Raw genomic sequence first — 18,269 nt, 5'->3', positions numbered from 1 at the left:
AGCAAACAATTTGTATTTGAAGCTGATGCACAAAATGACATAATGACCCATACTGACTCAACAAACCCAAACACATGTAACATAAAGTTTTCTTTATGTAAGAAGGAAGCTGTTTATTTTCTTAATATTTCTATGCATAATCTGAGGACCTGAGCCACTCCACAGTAGCACTGTGATTTAGATATTTTGTAGTATACAAAATAGAAGACAAGCAGAGATGTCGCCCAACATACATCAAAAAAAAAATAAAGCAAAGTATATAATTTCAACCTAAAGTGACAGTGATTTAGTATGATGCCAGGATGTTTATGTATCTGCTAACATATATATGAAATCTAATATTATTTTTGCCTGTTGTCAACCCAGCATTCAGTATTTTCAAATCTCTCTGTGTGTGACAGAGACTTGGAAGTGCACTGTTAACAATGTCTTTGACTTGTCTGGTCATGCAGACTTGGTACAACATGAATGAAATTTCCTCTCATCATGGATACAGTATCAACAGTGATGTTCATTTCCATGTGCAAGAAAACAGCTGCTTCTCAGAACTCTCCAGTGTTTATAGACCTGTTCTATATACGGCCTGGAGAGGGCGACAGAGGGATTTAAAACAGAGCAGGTACCATTAAATTTAAAACAGATGAACTCTTTTTGAGGAGGAGTATTTTTCAGAGTTCTCTTAATCAAAGCACAGAATAACTTATACATATATATATATATATCTTTTTTTTTCTTAAAGTAAACATTCACAGTTCACACCGCATCATTTCCTCCTTGGCGTGCCTCCTGAGACATCTGTTCCTGCCCATCTTCCATCTTAATATTGCCCTCTATTTGATCAGCAGGGCAAGGCTCTGAAGGTTGCTGTTCCTCCTCCAAACCCTCTGAGCACTGGGCTTCTTCTGCTTCCAGCTCTTCCTCTGGATCTCCTTTATTGTCTGGGTCACTCTTTGCCACGTTGTCCTGTGTCTTTCCATAGTCCATGTCCTTGTCTTTAATGTCTTTCTGACTGCCCAGTTGCCCACATTCAGCTTCCTCTGCTGCGCTGTCAAAAACCTGGTCCTTGTCCCCATTTTCTTTTGGGCTGTCCAGTTCACATGTAGACAGACCGCTTCCGAAGGCTCCCGCCTCCTCTCCAGCTGACCTCCTGTGCTGTCTCGTGGGCGGGCGCCTCTTGAATGATAGCCGCACACGAGTCTGTGTGGACAAAACAAGTAACAGCCAGCAGGTCATTTAGATCATGTTTTAAAAAAATACAAATGTCTAGTATTAAAAAAGGGAACATTTTATATTTAATATCAAATAATTTGTATGATTAAGATGTTTCTGGCAGCTATCCATGTGTAATCAGCATATGCGTGAGAGTAGTGCACAAAAAGGTACCTAGAAACTCTAACTAGGCTAAGGGGATTACATCTTCAATCCCCCTTGCAGCAGCACTTATGCACTATAGTAGCATCTTGCTCCAGCTTATCTGAGGCCTGCTTAAACAGGAGATGCAGAACACCCACTGAGAAACACGTCAACAGCTACAAGGACCATGTGGCCGGCTGTGATGTCACAGCTCACTCGGTGAATAGCGTGAGAAACACTTAAGGGGCCTCAGTGTGACAGCAGCTCATGGCTGTCACACTGAGAACTTGTGCAAAAACCCAAACAAACATAAGATACATAGGAGTACCAATCTATTCAAAAATACTTACAAATGAGCTGCAATATTGAAAATATATCAGTATGGTCAATGGTACATTTTGGCCTTCTGCCTGATACATGCAGTAATACTGTAAAACCAGTCCAACTGCATTATACTGAGATGTTGTAACAAATAGCCCAGATCTATTTGTCCTTCATATTGTCAAGCTACTGTGCATCTTTGCATGAGTCCATGTATTTACCTTGTTGATGCTCGGCAGTGGGGCGCCCTCAGGTGGGCTGTCAAAGCTGACGGGATCCTCCTCCTCACTGGACAGCTGTGAGGTCCGCAGGGTGGGGCTCAGGGGGCTCGGGGGGCTGCAGGGCGTGGTGGGGGACAACGGTGCTGGTTGCAGCTTCACCTCTGGGCTCTTGGGCGAAGGCAGAAGAGCAGTGGGAGACAGAGCAAGGTTGGCCTGCAGGGGGGAAGGGAACATCCTGAGGCCCAGACACTATAATCTCTTTAGTACATTGTGTTCTAATAAAACTTAATTAGAAGACAACACCTTTAATTACTGCTACTATATTTATTTAAACAGCACTTATCAAAACCAACATGCAACAAACCTCGGATGAGAGTAAGATTGTCTTAAATATTAAACCATTTCAACATAGGAAATCATTAGGAGAAGGTTCATTAAGGAGAAGGAAATATTAAACAGTGTAATTTCTTTAAAACACAGGTATATTATTTTCTTTAAAATGTAAAAATTTAACAGTTTACAATTGATAGTATTTTTAGTCACCAAGTTGGCAGTATTCCTCTTTAAAATATAATATTATAGCTTTGCTTGAAAAGTATAAAAGGATTTTATTACAAATATTATTCAGGTTTGCATTTACGACACTGCTCTGTTAGTACCTGTCCCCTCTCTGCTTTGAAAACTCACTGCCAAGAGTATGCCCTGAAATTCCCTCTTAAGTATTGTAAACAACACCTGTCGTCTTCAGCGTGAGAAGTGGACTACATAAAATCCTGAGTTAGCACCCGAACACTGTTCAAGTTTAGAGGAGAGCATCCTACCTGCACTGGGGAAAAGAGGAAGAGGGAGAAGCGGCAGCCCTTTTGTCCCATGGCTGCCCACCGTGTGAACTTTTAACTAAAGGAGTAATGGTGGAGAGTTGGAGCCTCACTGGAGGCTGGGTGGCCCCTGATCCCATTAGCTCATTAATCTGAGCTGATTGTGGCGTCAGGGACAAGCCCTTCCTCTTTTTCTTCAGCTTGCGAGCAGCTCACGCACCAGTGTAAACTGAACAGTGGGTGGCAGTAAAGCTTTAAATATCCCTGATAAGAGAAAATTCCTGACTACGTGCTACATCTTATAATAACACATCATTGGTGATGCAAGCTGTCGTTTTGTTTCCTCTTTCCCTCACAAATTATTCAAATGTTTCCAGATGCATGCACCAACCTGCAGTTTCTCAATGATGGGGGAGTTCTTCATCTTGATCTTAAAGGGATTTGAGGAGACAACGGTTTTCTGCAGGAGAACACGGGTCAGACCAGGGTTCATGAAAAGACAAGAGCAAGACCAGATCTGGAGCACGCGACTCAGTAAAAGAAAAAAATTACTCACATCTGATTCTTCATTATCATCTTTTTGATGCTGCAGCTTCAGAGAACATGGAGGTCTTCTTCGAAACGACAACTACAGAGAAAAAGCACAAGAAGAGTAAATAAAATCTGTAAACACGCAGTTTTTTTGTTTTGTACATTTTTGTATGGATGCTGTTGCATATAAGATGTAAATAAAGTGCATTACCTCATCGTTTGAGGTGGGCATTGGTAGAATATGACCTTTGAACCTTCCAGCCAGTTCAGCCACAGATGGCTTGGATGGAGACTCCTTCTGGGAAAAAAAAAAAACAACTCTTGTAGACCTGAAGAATACTTTATATTAACATCAGTCTTGTGTGTCACATTTTAAAATTAATATAATGCCTCTCATGAGCTGAGGACATAACTGGTAAATATGTGAAATATAGGAGCGGAGCAAGGATTCCTTGCATTGTTTTTCTCACTTTCATGATACAAACTGCCCAAGTGCATCACAGTGAGACTCTTGGGAAATACTCATATACATATAGAACATTAGAAAATGTTAATGTACTGCATGAGGCCAGTGGTTTTATCTGAAGTATTTCGATCACATTCAAATGGATGTCAGAGATTAGTGATCAATCAACAATAATCACAATCAAACATTTCAAAATAAAAACATGAAGTATGTAGTGTAAGATGAGAAATGATTATGGTATTTGAGATCCTTGCTTTCATCCTCGCGCATTGAACATCCACTCTAACATCAGCACCATGAACTCTTTGTGTAGATGGTGAGAGATATAAAACAGCTTTCTCAGAAAACCACCAAGATGAATTTGCAGGTAAGAGTTTGAAAATGTAACAAATTAAAATTATAACTGATCCCTCTTTTGTAAATTTGTTTTTGATCACTTGATTCCCTTGTTCCATCTGGAAATTCCTTTGTTTTTACTTCTCAGTGTGTGAAACTTTGAAACAGAAAATGTGGCATGGCAACCCTTTGCCCTGTTAGATGAGGCACAAAAGCTGAATGACGTTGTAAAGGGGAGTTGCTTTCTGCTCAGTGGAGCACATATATCCACCAAGGTCAAACGGTCCTATACATATCTGACTGGACCTGCACCAAATTGTACAAAGTCACATATCTCAACACCATAAATAAAGATAAAGATTCAAAACATTATTTCTTGAGAAACCAATGAAAGTGTGGAAAAATGCCCCAACTAGCAACAGATCTGCCTCTTTAACCAGATCTGCACCATTTTTTGCATAATCCTGCTGACAAACAAACAAACAAACAAACCAACAAACAAACAGACACAGGTGAAAACATAACGTCCTTCGGGGAGGTAATAAAGACAGCTAAAAAAAACATAAAGCATTGAGAGTACGCACAGCAGCTGAACAAGGAGATCATCTGAGATAAAGAACGTTTCACTTCCTTCTTCTCAACAGTAAAATGCACATGGGCTGAGAAACAGAGCAGGGAGGGGGGAATATACAAAAAAGAAAAGAGAAATAGTCAAAGAGTCGACCAGTGTGTTCAGTGCTGTCCTTGGAGGAACTCATCTCATCTCCTGCTACAAAGCGTATTTTATGGGTTTGGACACAGGAAGTGAGCCCCCTCTCTCCACAGCTGTTCAACATCACGCCGCAGCCTGTGACAGGAGGGACCTGTCCTTGCAGTCTCACACTGTTATCACTTCTTGGCTCCTTTATTTTTTTTTCTGTCTCTCCCACTATTCCCAAGCTGATTGCTAAACTTGCCTCCTCCACGCTGCCCTTTGATGACCATTAACTCACTCCAACATATCTGTGGTCTAAGTGATTAGTTGGCTAATGGCTGCAGGCAGGAATGTGCACCACCATCAGCCTTGAAAACAACCCTCCAGCGTTACTCTGTTTACCGGGTTCTGGTCATTTTTGTGCCAAGTATTTGGACTGTGAATGGGTCAAGCTGTTTGTTTACGGTCCGAGCTGGGCCAGAACTGTGCAGAATCTCATGCATCGTGTCACAATTTAATGATTTGCATTGAACAGTCACTGCTTGTGGTGCTCCTCCCTTTCTCTTTCTGACTTTCATGCTACATGTCATTTCAATCCCGCTTTTATTGACCACTAAAAAGCTCATGCTTCTCCTCACAGCTGCCAACTCTGTCACATTTCCTGGGTGTGCACTCTCAGCTCCCTCCCTCTCTGCGCGGTTTGAGCTGTAGCCCATGGAAACATGGATCTTGCAAGCTTCAGATACACACATTCCACATTTTAATCACACACTTTATTTTTTTTCTTTCCCCTCTTGTTCTCAACATGACCTCACCACCTTGCACCCTCCACCCAAAACTATTACAGCATCAGTTAGCCCTGCGGTGCCTCTGTTAATGCCTCTTTGCGCTGCCTCTTTGTCCTAATCCACATCCCAACCCTTTTCCTGAGCTCTCTTTTCTCATCTGTGATAAACAGCAATCACCAGGGACCACCCACCCTCTGCGCCATTATTTTGTAACCTCTAATTGTTTAACTCTTTCCTGTCCTTCAAAAACAAAGGCCTCCTTAAGAGCACAAACTCAAGTCACAACGGTGAAGGCAAAGGAAGTGGGGCTTTGTTTGGTTACAGTTTTGCTCAGATATTTTGGGTGAAAAAAAAAAATCAAGGTTTGCCAACTTTATTTAAATAGCACACAGACAGAATGACTACTCAACCTCTCAAACACACAATCAATCATTTCTTTGTTCTTTCAGTTACTTCTGGTTTTAAAAAAAAACCCACATTTCTACATATATGTTGAGGACAACCTCTGCACTTTACTGCAAATGTTAGGAATGGAATTTGGTCATGTACAGCAAAGATTATATTGTCCATATTCTGATCATTTATCAGTTACTTGCAAAAGTGACTGAAAAAGGGCTCATCAGTGTTAACTATTCAACAATGTTCTAGTTTTAGAAGTCATTTCAGATCCATTAATATCCAGCTGTGTGTCTTCTCACAGCAAGCTCTTATCTTCAATGAGCTGCTTCATGCAGAAAATAAGGTCATGCAAATACCTCCTTATAATATACCCTGATCATGCATATAGCGTATAAGCTAATAGATACAGTTTTATTCCTGTTTATAGTTAAAAACTTCCACTAATACTTTAGAACTGCAGCTGAACTTATTGTGTTGTTTTTAGTTTTTTTTTTTTATCTGCAATGAGTTAAACAAGAACATTTTACAGAGCCATTGTCAGCAGCTTTATAAATACAAGATATTAATTTACTAATCTTGAACTTTTAATTTAATTGTTTGTTTGTCTTTTAATTGAAAATGTTAATGCAAACATAATTTTCTGTCAATTAAAATGTTTCACTAAAATGACCAAAGAGGCAGATTATTTCAGGGAGCCATAAAAGGTTGGTTATCAGGACACACACACACACACACACACACACATGTTGAACTCAGCTGGGACCCCAAGCTCCCTGAAAGAGTGGGAAACGTTGATTCACTGCAGGAAAGAGCAGGGCAAACTCTATTTCTGGGGCTCCAGGCCTGGGAAAAAGCCCCAGAGCTGTGTAGGCAGCCTGGATCACAGCTCTGCTCTGTAACCCCTCAGCTCCTCAGAGAGTGTCCCTGGATATGCTAGACCACATCTGAAACGTAGTGTAATCTCGTCACATACAGAGCTATTGAGCATGTCTAAACAAGGACACGATGGAAAAAAAACAAAGCCTTACCGATGTGATGGAGGTTTTCCAAAAGTTGGCCTGGGTCGACAATCTATTTTAGAACTGACTTCCCTACTACAGTTCCACGTACAGTAAAGACGTAATGTACTATTATAAAAAAACTTTACTTTGACAAATAAGGACATTTTGTGTTATTTAATAGCATGATTGAAATGATGGAAAAAAAAAAAAAGTAAATTTATGCTAGTAGCAAAACAGACATACAATGGAATAGTGGAGGCCTAAAGGATAGTGTCATAAAACAGTTTGTTAGTCTGAATCATAGACTGTAAATAAAGATGGACGTAGCCTCCATGACATCACCCACAGGTTTCTGGAGAGCGGTTTTGAAGCTCAGAGTGAGCTGCTCCGCCTTCAGCATCTTGGCGGAGCCTGACTCCGCCAAGCTCCCGGCTAATTCAAAAATGGGCAAAGAGATGGAGCGTGTGTGGAGCCGAGACTTCGGTGAATGCCGGTTTGTGGCAAACATACGCTCACCCACCTGTCACTCAAAGTGGCACACTCACAATTCTCCATAACTTTAAGCCTTAATAAAAATTTACGCAGGTGAGTTATATAAAAACTCACCCCCTGTACAGCTGCCATGAAGGAGGAAATTAACTATAGAGACCAAAACTGTTTTTTGTTCCAGGCTGTAAACAGGTTTATTTCTGCTGTAAAGTTGGGAATTTTAACATGAGACTCTACAGAGTTTTGGACGTTAATGTCATGGCTTCATTTTTCAGCCCTGGATGATGCTGCTTGGTTTGAATCTCCAGGGGAGTTGGGAAGAGATGACTTTTGTTATAATCTGGTGTTACGTTAATAAAAATGGACTTGACTTGGGAAAATATGGTGGCGTTAAATATACAGATAATACCTCATTTTCAGCACATTGGCACAACTGTGGACGCTTATGTACACAAATCTTTTCTTAGGTTGTTTTTCCTCCCCAGAAACTCATGGAGCCGTCTGGAGGTGCCATGGACAGTCTGACAGTGTCCAGCTGTTCTGAGCCACTTCAGTGACCTTCAATACAGGTGACAGTGTACATGACCACACCTGAAAACACTCTATATAAAAAGACTGTGTTTGTCAGAATGAATGCGAAGTGGAGTGTTGAAGGAAAAAGTGTGCGCACATCCTCAGTGAGCTGCGTTTAGGTAAGTAAAGGTTAATCCCGACATCTTAATTTCCAGTCTGTGGATGCAGACACGAGGTTTACTGTATGACCAGCAGATGTGGAAAGAGAACACGGAGACAAACAGATCACACAAAGCCTGCTATTGTCTGTTCCTGTGATTCCTATTTTCAGAGGCAGGGGAGAAGAAGCACATGATATTAGTCTCAGTAAATCCTAACATATCTGCTTGATATAACATCGGTGGTCAGAGAGCAACAGGCCATGTAATCTACCATGGAGCTGATAAAGATGATGTCTGGCTCAGGATCTTTAACCCTTCTCTGGGAATGACTCTCTGCTTTACTCTCAATCCTCATAAGCTCTTGCTGGTGAGCCCCACACAGTGGAAATCTGCGAAAGGGAAGATAAATACAGCGCGCACCAAAGCACAGCTGTTCGGCAAGATCTTGTTCAATAAGCTCACCAAGCGTAATGGCTTCAGTTTTGAGTCTGTAGACTTTGTTTTCACAAGTCAACGTGTTCTGCCAGGGGGAAAACCACCACAGTGAGCGGCTCCCTTCTGCCTACACTTGTTAAGTGGTAAAAGAGCAGACAGGCACCTTCTCGCTCACTGCCTTTCCAGGAAAACATGATGTGTTTTTGGACCAGGCCTCATCCGAATATCTCACTTTTCCACTACCCTCACTGGCACCGTGTTTTGTGTGTGTGCAGAAGTGGACTAGAAAAGGGCCTCAATCAGAGGGATGAGGTAAATGGACACACACATCTACAGTTCGAGCCGCTGCTGCCGCTGCCTCACGGGAAATGGGAGGTGCTGCAGACATAAGTACTAGTACTGCAGGGTGGAGAAACAAGTATAAAATAAAATAAGCATCCAGAGAAAAAAAAGGAAAATAAATCCAGATGACCTGAGAACAGAAAAGCTGCTGATAAAGTCTGAAAATCCAAAATGTATTTTCATGAAATGTGATAAACACAACAAACGAGTTAAGACCCCAAGAGCTTTTTGAAATATACAATTTGAGCTAAAATTTGACTGACAAATTATGAAGATATGAGAACAGATGACAGAGCCAGGCCTGTTCATGGAATGCACTGTGATATTTCAATGTGATAACTTACAGCAGCCTGTTTAAGATAATCTGAGCTGTTGTGCAATGAGAAGGTGGGGTGTTGGAGAGGGAATGACGAAAAAGAAAACTTAAAAAACAGCCAAGAGCAAAGAGTACTCCCTTCAAATGTTTGAGCCTATAAGCTCTCGTACAAACGTCTGTTGGGAATTCTACATGGTGTTCTGGTATTCTCATCCACTCTGATCCAGAAATCACAGAGACAAAAACCATCTGGACAGTGGATCAGACGGTTGACGTGAGGGGCTGAGCAGCACAGACATGGAGTGACATCATTCAGTGACGCCTTGCACCTTCCCTACTACAATGTTGTGCAGTTCCCGCTGAGACTGAGAGCCACAAGGTTTGGCATCCATTCATCCATGAGAGACCTGGACACTGTAAACTTTAGGATCGTATTCATATTCTGCTGCATTATTGGAATGGAGTTACTTTGCAGATTAAGAGATGAAGTTATAAAAACAAGGTATAAATTAAGTAAATGTAGTAACAAAACCAGGTCAGAACCTAGTACATGGCGTCATAGGTTGCTAGTATCAGCTGGTCTCAGCCCTTTATCTGTTTGCTTCTCCCCTACTCTCTGTGCTCACATATACACGTATTTTAATACAGATGAATTTCTAATAAAGCTGATCTCATTCACGGTTTCTGTTGTCAGACAACGATAAAGTTTGACATTGTGACTGAAATGTGGCCCAATAACCCTCCGTGTTAACTTCCAAGACATTTCCAAGTTGCTGCTGAAATCCTGATTTTATAACCATGACATTGTCTGTCTTTAACTTTTGTGTTTGGTGATTTTGCCAAAGACTGTGCTGTGATTTTGGCTATATGTCCTTGTAAAATGATGACTCAGAGACAAACTTAGAAGCGACAGAGTATTAGGGTGTTTTCACATATAGTCCTTTGTAAACGAACCAAACTCCTCTTTAAAGTGGACCGACAGAAAAGAGACTCAGTTCTTTTTACATGTTTGCATTGTGAGCTGAGTTGAAAGAGGAATCAGTTCTTCAGCTCTGATGGGTCTCAGTCCTCTTTCTGTTCACTCTATAGTTCCTCTGGAGCTCTCAGACCTTTACGTCACACATTGTGTCTGTGCATAGTAGACAGTTTCCGTTTGATGTGTTCGTCTTATATCTTGATCAATCTACGCCTCGTCCACCAGTCTTGCTATCGTTACGAGCAGCAAGTGTCCGTGTACAGTAGCGTGTGATCTGTCTACAGCAAGGCTAAAATATAAGACTGAGACCGTTTCAAACACTTCAGGTTGTTAATGCCCCCCCCCATAGAAACTATTTGTTGTTTGTTCCTGTTGAAGGAGCAATGGTCAATGGGGAAACTCTAACCCAGTCACGTGGCATTCGGCTGATCAATGGTGGAAATATGATCACTCAGTCAGTCAGTGACATTCATGATTACAGGGCTGACCCTGCTATTGCATTCCAGCCAAAAATAATTACTGCAATATACAGAGGGGTGTTGAGGGGTGTCTGCTATCCAGCCTGCCACTGTTGAATTAAAATGAGGGGACAAAATAATAGAAACACCTGTAAGTATAACACAATACTGTTCAGCAGCACCACAATTTGCAGCCTACAAAATGACCATATGACCAAATTAGTTATTTTACTTTTGATACTTTTGTATATTTTGCTGTTATTTTTTGGTTTTTTTTGCTCTACAGGAGCAGTTGGGGTTTACATCACAGCGCTGCAGCTTTTACTTAAGTAAAGGATCTGACTACTTCTCAAAGACTGGTTAGATTCTTATAATGAAAATGTCACAGGTTATAGTCCAATTACCAAGCCACTCTACTTGCATTGTGGAATTGTATCTATTCTAATTCTTAGATGTTTTGCTTTCAGCCAGCAGTCTATGTTAATAAGATTTTTTTCAACTATCATATATCTGCTACGCCCAAACGATTAATGGGTTTATAACATGCTCAAACTTGCAGCAGTACCTGCTTTCTAAGGCTCTTAATAACTCTCCCAGTTTTTATTTGCATCAGCAGTGTAATACTCCACACATCAAATGATGAAGCTTAGATGAGGAAATCAGAAACATTTGTAATTTAGATTAGGTGGTGACAAATTCTGACACACAGCCTAAAGTAAAAATGTCAAATCTGACTTTAAAAAAAGAAAATGGCACTTGCAAAGTACAAGCAGCTTGCAGCACTTATTGTGTTTGCGCTCTTTTCTGCCAAAAAAGGAAATAAAGAGCGTGGCTGGATGCCAAATTTAGAAGAGCATGGTTGAGGAGGCACACGGCAGTATGGGTTAACTGTTCAGCAGAGAGATTTGGAAGTAAGTTATAAAGTCATGTAGAAATAGCTTTGTTGTTTTTTTTTTTTTCACTTCCTCTGCCCGGCCCAAACCTCATCTCCATGTATCTCACGTTTGTACGCTTTATGTTCACAAAACTCAACGTGTTTGACAATCTGCAGATGTCTGAGAGAGCTTAGCGCCTGACACAGCCTGCCTCTCTGACCTGCTCAAACCTTAACCAGCTTTGATGGCAATAACATGTGCCGCTTTAAGACCATTTTGACTAAGTTAAGCTGGGATGTGTAGTGTGGATCGTTAAAAATCGCCTTCCATATCCCAAGAAATTCCCCTTGGTCTATATGTATCCATCCATGATGTAACTTCCTTGAAAGCCAACAGCATGTGTGTTTTCTTTGCACACACACTCACAGCGTCCCCCTCGCTATCTCCTCTGCAGCTCCAGCCCTGGCTATCTGTCTACCCCACACAATGCTTTGGGCTGAAACTCAGAGGGGCAGGGTCTGACACAACTTCATCTCTGATAGCAGGAAAAGAAAAACAAAACACAGACACTACATGAACACTTTGTGTAGCAGTAATGGCAGCAATAATAACAACATTTAAGAAAAGAACAACCACCACTCTGCAATAAAAAAGCAGCTAAAGCAGTAAAGGGATTGTGAGGCTTTACGAACCATTTGATTGGTCGTAAAGGTGCAAATATCCTCCAACGAGCCCGAGCTCCCACAAAACTACCTTAAGCAGTTTAAGACAGCGTGGAGATTAAGGCAATCACATATCCACTGCACAAAATTTAAATGCTTCAGTCAGCAAGTCTGTGCACGCTACCGTCTTCAAAGACACTGAGCTGCTTATTTTTTTAAGCTAATATAGATGAACTAGATTAAATGAGTCTGCTCTCATTCTGACCTATAAACATTTTTTTTTTTACGTTCACATATACATGCTGAAACCATTTCCTGCTTTCTATAAATCTATAAATCCATAAATCCCTATTTTGAATGTTTTGAAACCTGCATTGTTTACATCGACTGCAGATCTTCTCCTCATCTTTTATCAGTGCATTGCACATTTTATTATCGCTGCCAGTGGTTGATATGTGTTCACTCCCTCTTCAGAGGAAGACTGCAGAATAAATATCAGCTCACTGCTCTTTAGAGAGCATTTGCGTCCTCATCAAAGCTTTTATAAATACTCCTCAAGGAGTTTCAGTCACTTTTACGATGAATGCAGCCTAACTCACGTTAGTGTGAGTTCATATTGTTACTGTTGTCACTAGGGAAACTAAATGTGAAACAGTGAAGACAAAATGCAGAGACTACAGTGAAAATATGAAGATTCTGCAGAAAGCAACGACACACTTCCCGTTGTTTACTTCTGTTTTCTATATGATTTTGCAATTACACCATTTCTGGAAGGGTACCATGCTGGTTTCAAAAGATTTAACATGTGTGGACAGGAGGTAGAAAACATGCTACAAGACAATATCAGGAGAAAGCTGGTGTGGTTTGCAGGATGTTACAAAAATGTAACCACAACAGGAAGTAAAGTGGAATCGAAGTTTTTAGAGTCACATGAAACGCTGGTTGGTTTGTGCTGTCATCGCTGTGTGCTCATATCATGGCTCAGAAACCCCTTAGCCACAGAGTTGTATAAGCTGTAAAATCAAGACGCATTTATACATTTCATACAGATCCAACCATAATAAACGCTGTGACTTAAAGAACGGACTAAAGTTTCCTTGATGCCGATGCTTTACATTCCTCTGAGCTTCATGGTCAGTTCGGTGTCTGTTTTATGTTCAGCACAGGGTGAACCATTCACTGTGGAGTGAAAGCTCCGAGCTTAATATACAGCCTCAGGAGACACCGCAGACTGCATCTGTCACTGATAATGTCCAGCTCCGACAAGCTCTGGACATAATACCAGAGGATGCTTTTACTCTGTGTCATGATCACTGAAAGTTTCAAAGGATGCTACGATACTTATTATACTGGTTCTAGTGTTAGTGACTGTAGTACAAGCAGAGCAGTAGTTTTATGTAGTGGCGGTAGAAATATTGGTTAGTAAAAATCATAATAATAACAACAATAACAATAGTATGACACAATTTAAATAACATACTGTTGTAAAGCCAAAAGGGGGGGGGGGACCTCACTCATTAGCAGATGTCTGTCTGGTACAGACTGGTCTCTTAACTTTACTATGGATTACATAATAAATGTGCTCACCATATGGTTGGCAAGCCAATCCCAAATACTCACTCCTCTCGCTGTGGTGTTGTTTTTCCATCAAAGGAAAACCACCACCCTCCGCCCCCCCCCCCCCCCCCCCCCCCCCCCCCCCCCCCCCACCCCCACAACCAAACACACACAGAACAGTGTCCTCAGTCCTCAGGTGCATGCACACACACCGACACACACACACATAGACACAAAATGTTCCAGTTTGTCTTCTTGTCATTCCAACACAGGAAACACAAAATTTCTAGAAAAAGACTTTCCAATGCGTTCAGCTCATCTTAGGTTTTTGCCCGAAGCAGCTGACGTAAATCAGTGTTTGTGAGCATGAACAACTTCATTCCTAAAACCAGAAACACACAGCATCACTAACACGTGATGTCATCAAAGTGCAAAGGCCGAAGCCGTTTAAATGACGGCGAGAGCGAGAGACTGACTTTACAGGCTGGTTCAACGCTTCTTTACAGGTGCTTTGGGCAAAATGCAGCAAAAATACCATCCTACAAAACTCAACCTGAGGCCGCAGCAGACAAAAAACACAACTGACTAAACTGATCTATTTTACACAAATTAATTTCAACAACAACAGCAGCAGCAACATACACTTGCACAACCAGCTGACAAATTGTGTTGATGTAGCAAGATTCAACAAACACTGCTCGGGTGTCATCAATGGACGCAAACTAAAATGACCTTACAGGAAAGTAGTGACTGGTTGGTTGGTTGACTGGAACAATCAGTGGGCTGACAGGTTTTACTTCAAGTTTGAAGACCGGAAAGTCGTGATGGCTGCAACTGAAGTGTCACATTTTACCTAAACTGTCAACGGAAATATGTTTCTGAAAAAACAGAGGTGAGAAGTGAAATCACTGAGCAATGCATCTGTGCATCAACATCTGTAACAGCACCTTTATTAGGACAGATCAGGTAGTTAAGAAGTGGTAAGTAAGCATTTAGTCTAAATTTTAATTGCAGCAGCTGCTCAGTGTCATCAACCTCTAAACCACCAGATAGACGAACAGCTTGTAATGAAAACTGAGCTTGTGAGATTTGAGGTTGGGGTTTGTTCTTTCCAGAAAAAGCTGAACTCAACAATAATAGTTGAACCTGCTTTCACCCTCTCAGTGTTCAGCCTCTGCGTGCAGATCCATGGTTTTCTCTCAAAACAGTTTTATCTAACAAAGACTGTATCGTTTACCTAAGAAAGAAAAAAGCCCCCTTCTCTCTTTTTAACATTCTTTCATGTTTTACAGATTTAGGGGGGGGGGGGGGGGGGGGGAATAAGCTGACCTGGCCTAAAGCATGTCTGAGTCCTGAAGTTGGATGGTGTAAGTATGCGAGAGTAGTACTGTGGTCGATTACTAATGTGCTCCCTCACGTGCTGTGGGGAAAAAATGGGCGTTTCTCTTCCTATTCGCCACATGACATTAAATACTCCAGAATGATGTTAAAAGTCTGAGGTTCAGCTTGTTTTGCAGGGAGGAGGCCGCAAACCTGTGAGCAAACCCTGCAGGAAAAACACATGTGTGGAAGGGCTAGGACAGGCCTCCTGTACCATGAAGAAGCACTTTTCTTTTATAGCTATAAAGAAAAGTAAACAGTAAAGGACTGTTTGGCTTCTCTTTGAGAAGAGAAAGGAGAATGTGTCAGCTGAGGGGTGGGTGGCTGGGAAATTGCTGATAATCAAAAGACTCAGACTTAAAAGCTACAACCAATTTATATCGAAGACAGAAATCAACTAATGGTATTTACACAAACACAACACTGGGTCACGACAGATGTTCTGTCAGCTCCATTTTCTTTCTCTCACAGTGGTTACTTGTTATGAAGTCGTTACCACAAACCTACCATGAAACCATATCAGCCTAAAGCTCAAGCACAGTGAGCCAAAGACCTGTGTGGCGTCTGTGTCTCTGTGTGTGTGTGTGTGTGTGTGTGTGTGTGTGTAATAGAACAACCACACCCTCAGGAAAGAGATGTACAGTCATCCTTTAACAGTTTTTAAAGAGTTTAAAATGACACTATACAACTATCACATGCAGCTTATCATATAATATGTCACATATATTGTGTCTAATAAGATCATAAAGAACTTTTTTTATCCTAGTCAATACAACCACACGTGTATATACTGTTCCATAGGGCTACTCATATCAAAGCTGTATCATTATATCAGCAATATCACATGTTAAACTGCTGCACGCACAGACCTCAGTCCCTCCAGAAATGCCACAGTAATAACACAGCATTCAAAATACTATAAAGTCACTCACTCAGCTCCTATGATGTAATATATTAATTTCAACCTCACAATGGCCGCACAAAACCACATGACATGTTAAAAACATTTGCTCAAGTGGCTTAAAAAGTGCAGGCTGCGACAGAAAACTCCGCTCAGAGTCATATGGTAGTTACCTCCATCCTGGGGAAAGTGCCAGAGATGGTCCCCTCCTGTTTTTCTTCTTCAGTGTTTTCTGTGTTTCGGGTCCTGGAGCAAAGTGCCTGCTGGTTGTGAGGAGACCGAGAAGCGCAGCGAGGACAGAGAGCAGCTCTGTGTTTATATCTGGAGCCAAATCAGCCGCATGGACGGGGAGGAGGAGGGGACAACTTCCAACGCGCTTCGGGCTTCCTCAGCGCTGTCAAGTTACAAAATAAAATACAGCTTCTGCTAGACTTTCAAAATACATTTTTGGAGTTTTTTTTTTTTTGGGGGGGGAGGTTTTTCTACAAACTGACACTGAATCATCAAACCTCTCGGGATATATACTAAATCATTTTTTCCCCTGCTGTTTGATATGTTTGGTAGATGCAAACTGGAATTAAAAGTTAGACTTCATTTGCAACCCAACCAAGCGATGTATGGTGGGCCTCTCAAACTAATGTGAATGTTCAGTTGTTTGTCTTTTACCATCAGATGGACAGTGTTAGTAGCCTACATAATCTTTTCTTCTTTTTATTATAGGGTTTGAGTTTTATTGAGATAGTAGATACATTGAAAAAGTCGTCAGAAACAGTACAGTGAACAGCTAGAAAACATAACTTCTTATCAATAGTGGGGCAGAGATGCAAAACTGAGGATGGTGTCAGTAGGAGAAAAAAACAACAACACATTGTTACCCAAATCAAATCATTTACAAAACTCACCAGTCAATTTACCGATCAGACCACACAGTGACACAGAAATGCTGCAGGTCTGCTTTCTGTGAGCCAAAACCTTCAAGCAGGTTTTTACTCCTGGCCACAAACAAATCTGTGATGTCACCACGTACTTTGCCTTTGCAAACTGATGGGAAACACCTGCTGTGACATCAGTGAATGAAATGTGGGCAGATGAAAAACATTTTTAGAGATCCAGTCTAGAATGAAGCCCAGCAGTAGTTTTCAGGCCAAACTTCTCTTTTTACCCTTTTTAAAAATCCTAAATGTATGTTCACCTGGAAAGTACATACAGTATATATCTAGCTATATATGATGTATATACATAAGATGTATATATATGATGCATAGGCCTATTTCACTTTCAGTCAGCGTTTATAGATATGTATACCTTTATTTTGAAGCCCAGTATTTTGCCACATTTGTCTCTGTCTTGACTCAGCTGTGTGAGGTGGACATCACAAACTACAACACTGAGTGTAATTGTTGCTCTATAAGAAATTGGTGGGGGTTGAGTCCTCCATCCAAAGTGTGTCCACACCAACAAAAACTCTCTTTAATATTCTCCTAGACACTCCTGTCTGCGGTACCTAATGGTTTGGTTTATAGCACTCTATTTCCACTGTGTATAATCTTCCGACAATTCCTGCAGACTGTCTAAAAGTTGACTGGAGAAACTCAAAAAACATACAGTCATCATCGACATATCCGATATTTACAAGCACAGTTCAAAGGTCAGACGTTCAGACTTGACAATAGATAGATGCGAATTTAATGTAACAAAAATGCAAATGCAAAAACGGAAAACAGCTGAGGATGATTTTGTTTTCCCTTTTTCAAAGAAGAACTATCTATAGGCTGAGTAATGAGTTGTGTTTCATGCATGGACCACAGGCTGCTGGATTTTCATCAGTTCTTGTTTGAATGTGCATGTCTGAAATACCTGCAGTGAAAGCTTCACCTCCTCCTGCAACCACTTCATGTGCAGGAGCACAGGAAGAGTTTGCTTTCACCAGGCGGTTTGTTCTTGTCCGAATGTGCTGCATTGTGCGTGCCCTCTCCGGTTTTCCTGTGAACCAAGAACCAGGACACACTCACAGCTGGCAAGCACATAAATATTACTATTAGCTGCTTTTCAGTCAAGTACTCTCATCTTGAGTTTTCATGTAAGGATGAAAGATCTTGGAGGGACTCTGCTGTCCTGTCTGGGGCCAGGAGGAAGGAGAGCCAGTCACTCAAGTGGTTTGTGGTGTGGAAATATAGAGAAGACGTCTAATGGACTCGCTTCGCCAACAGCACGCCACACAACTGCAGAGGTGGCTGTTTCTCCTGCTGGTATGCTGACCACGCAGTGCTCCTTAC

At 41.3% G+C, this 18,269-nt stretch overlaps 1 protein-coding gene across 2 annotated transcripts; it reads right to left on the bottom strand.

The window, feature by feature from the left end:
• Positions 1–87: 87 nt before the first annotated feature.
• Positions 88–16,397, bottom strand: zgc:153184 (uncharacterized protein LOC751652 homolog). Of its 2 annotated transcripts, none has more exons than XM_056374732.1 (6): positions 16,167–16,397; positions 3,456–3,539; positions 3,270–3,341; positions 3,105–3,173; positions 1,896–2,108; positions 88–1,197 (listed from the first exon to the last, which is right to left on the bottom strand). In XM_056374732.1, the coding sequence occupies exons 1-6, from the start codon at positions 16,170–16,172 to the stop codon at positions 754–756; spliced, it is 888 nt and encodes a 295-aa protein (XP_056230707.1). In that variant the 5' UTR covers positions 16,173–16,397; the 3' UTR covers positions 88–753. The 2 variants fall into 2 exon arrangements, with proteins under 2 accessions (XP_056230707.1, XP_056230706.1); XM_056374731.1 differs by having other exon boundaries at positions 3,456–3,542; positions 16,167–16,395.
• Positions 16,398–18,269: the final 1,872 nt, after the last annotated feature.

Source organism: Seriola aureovittata, chromosome 4 (assembly GCF_021018895.1).
Source record: "Seriola aureovittata isolate HTS-2021-v1 ecotype China chromosome 4, ASM2101889v1, whole genome shotgun sequence".
NCBI lineage: Eukaryota > Metazoa > Chordata > Actinopteri > Carangiformes > Carangidae > Seriola > Seriola aureovittata.
This window is presented reverse-complemented; position numbering and strand designations above follow the sequence as displayed.

Coding starts and splice junctions, on each gene's coding strand:
- zgc:153184 (XM_056374731.1), bottom strand. Junction 3,342..3,455: donor TGCCCACCTCAAACGATGAG/GTAATGCACTTT, acceptor TTTTCTCTGTAG/TTGTCGTTTCGAAGAAGACC. Junction 3,174..3,269: donor ATGATAATGAAGAATCAGAT/GTGAGTAATTTT, acceptor GTTCTCCTGCAG/AAAACCGTTGTCTCCTCAAA.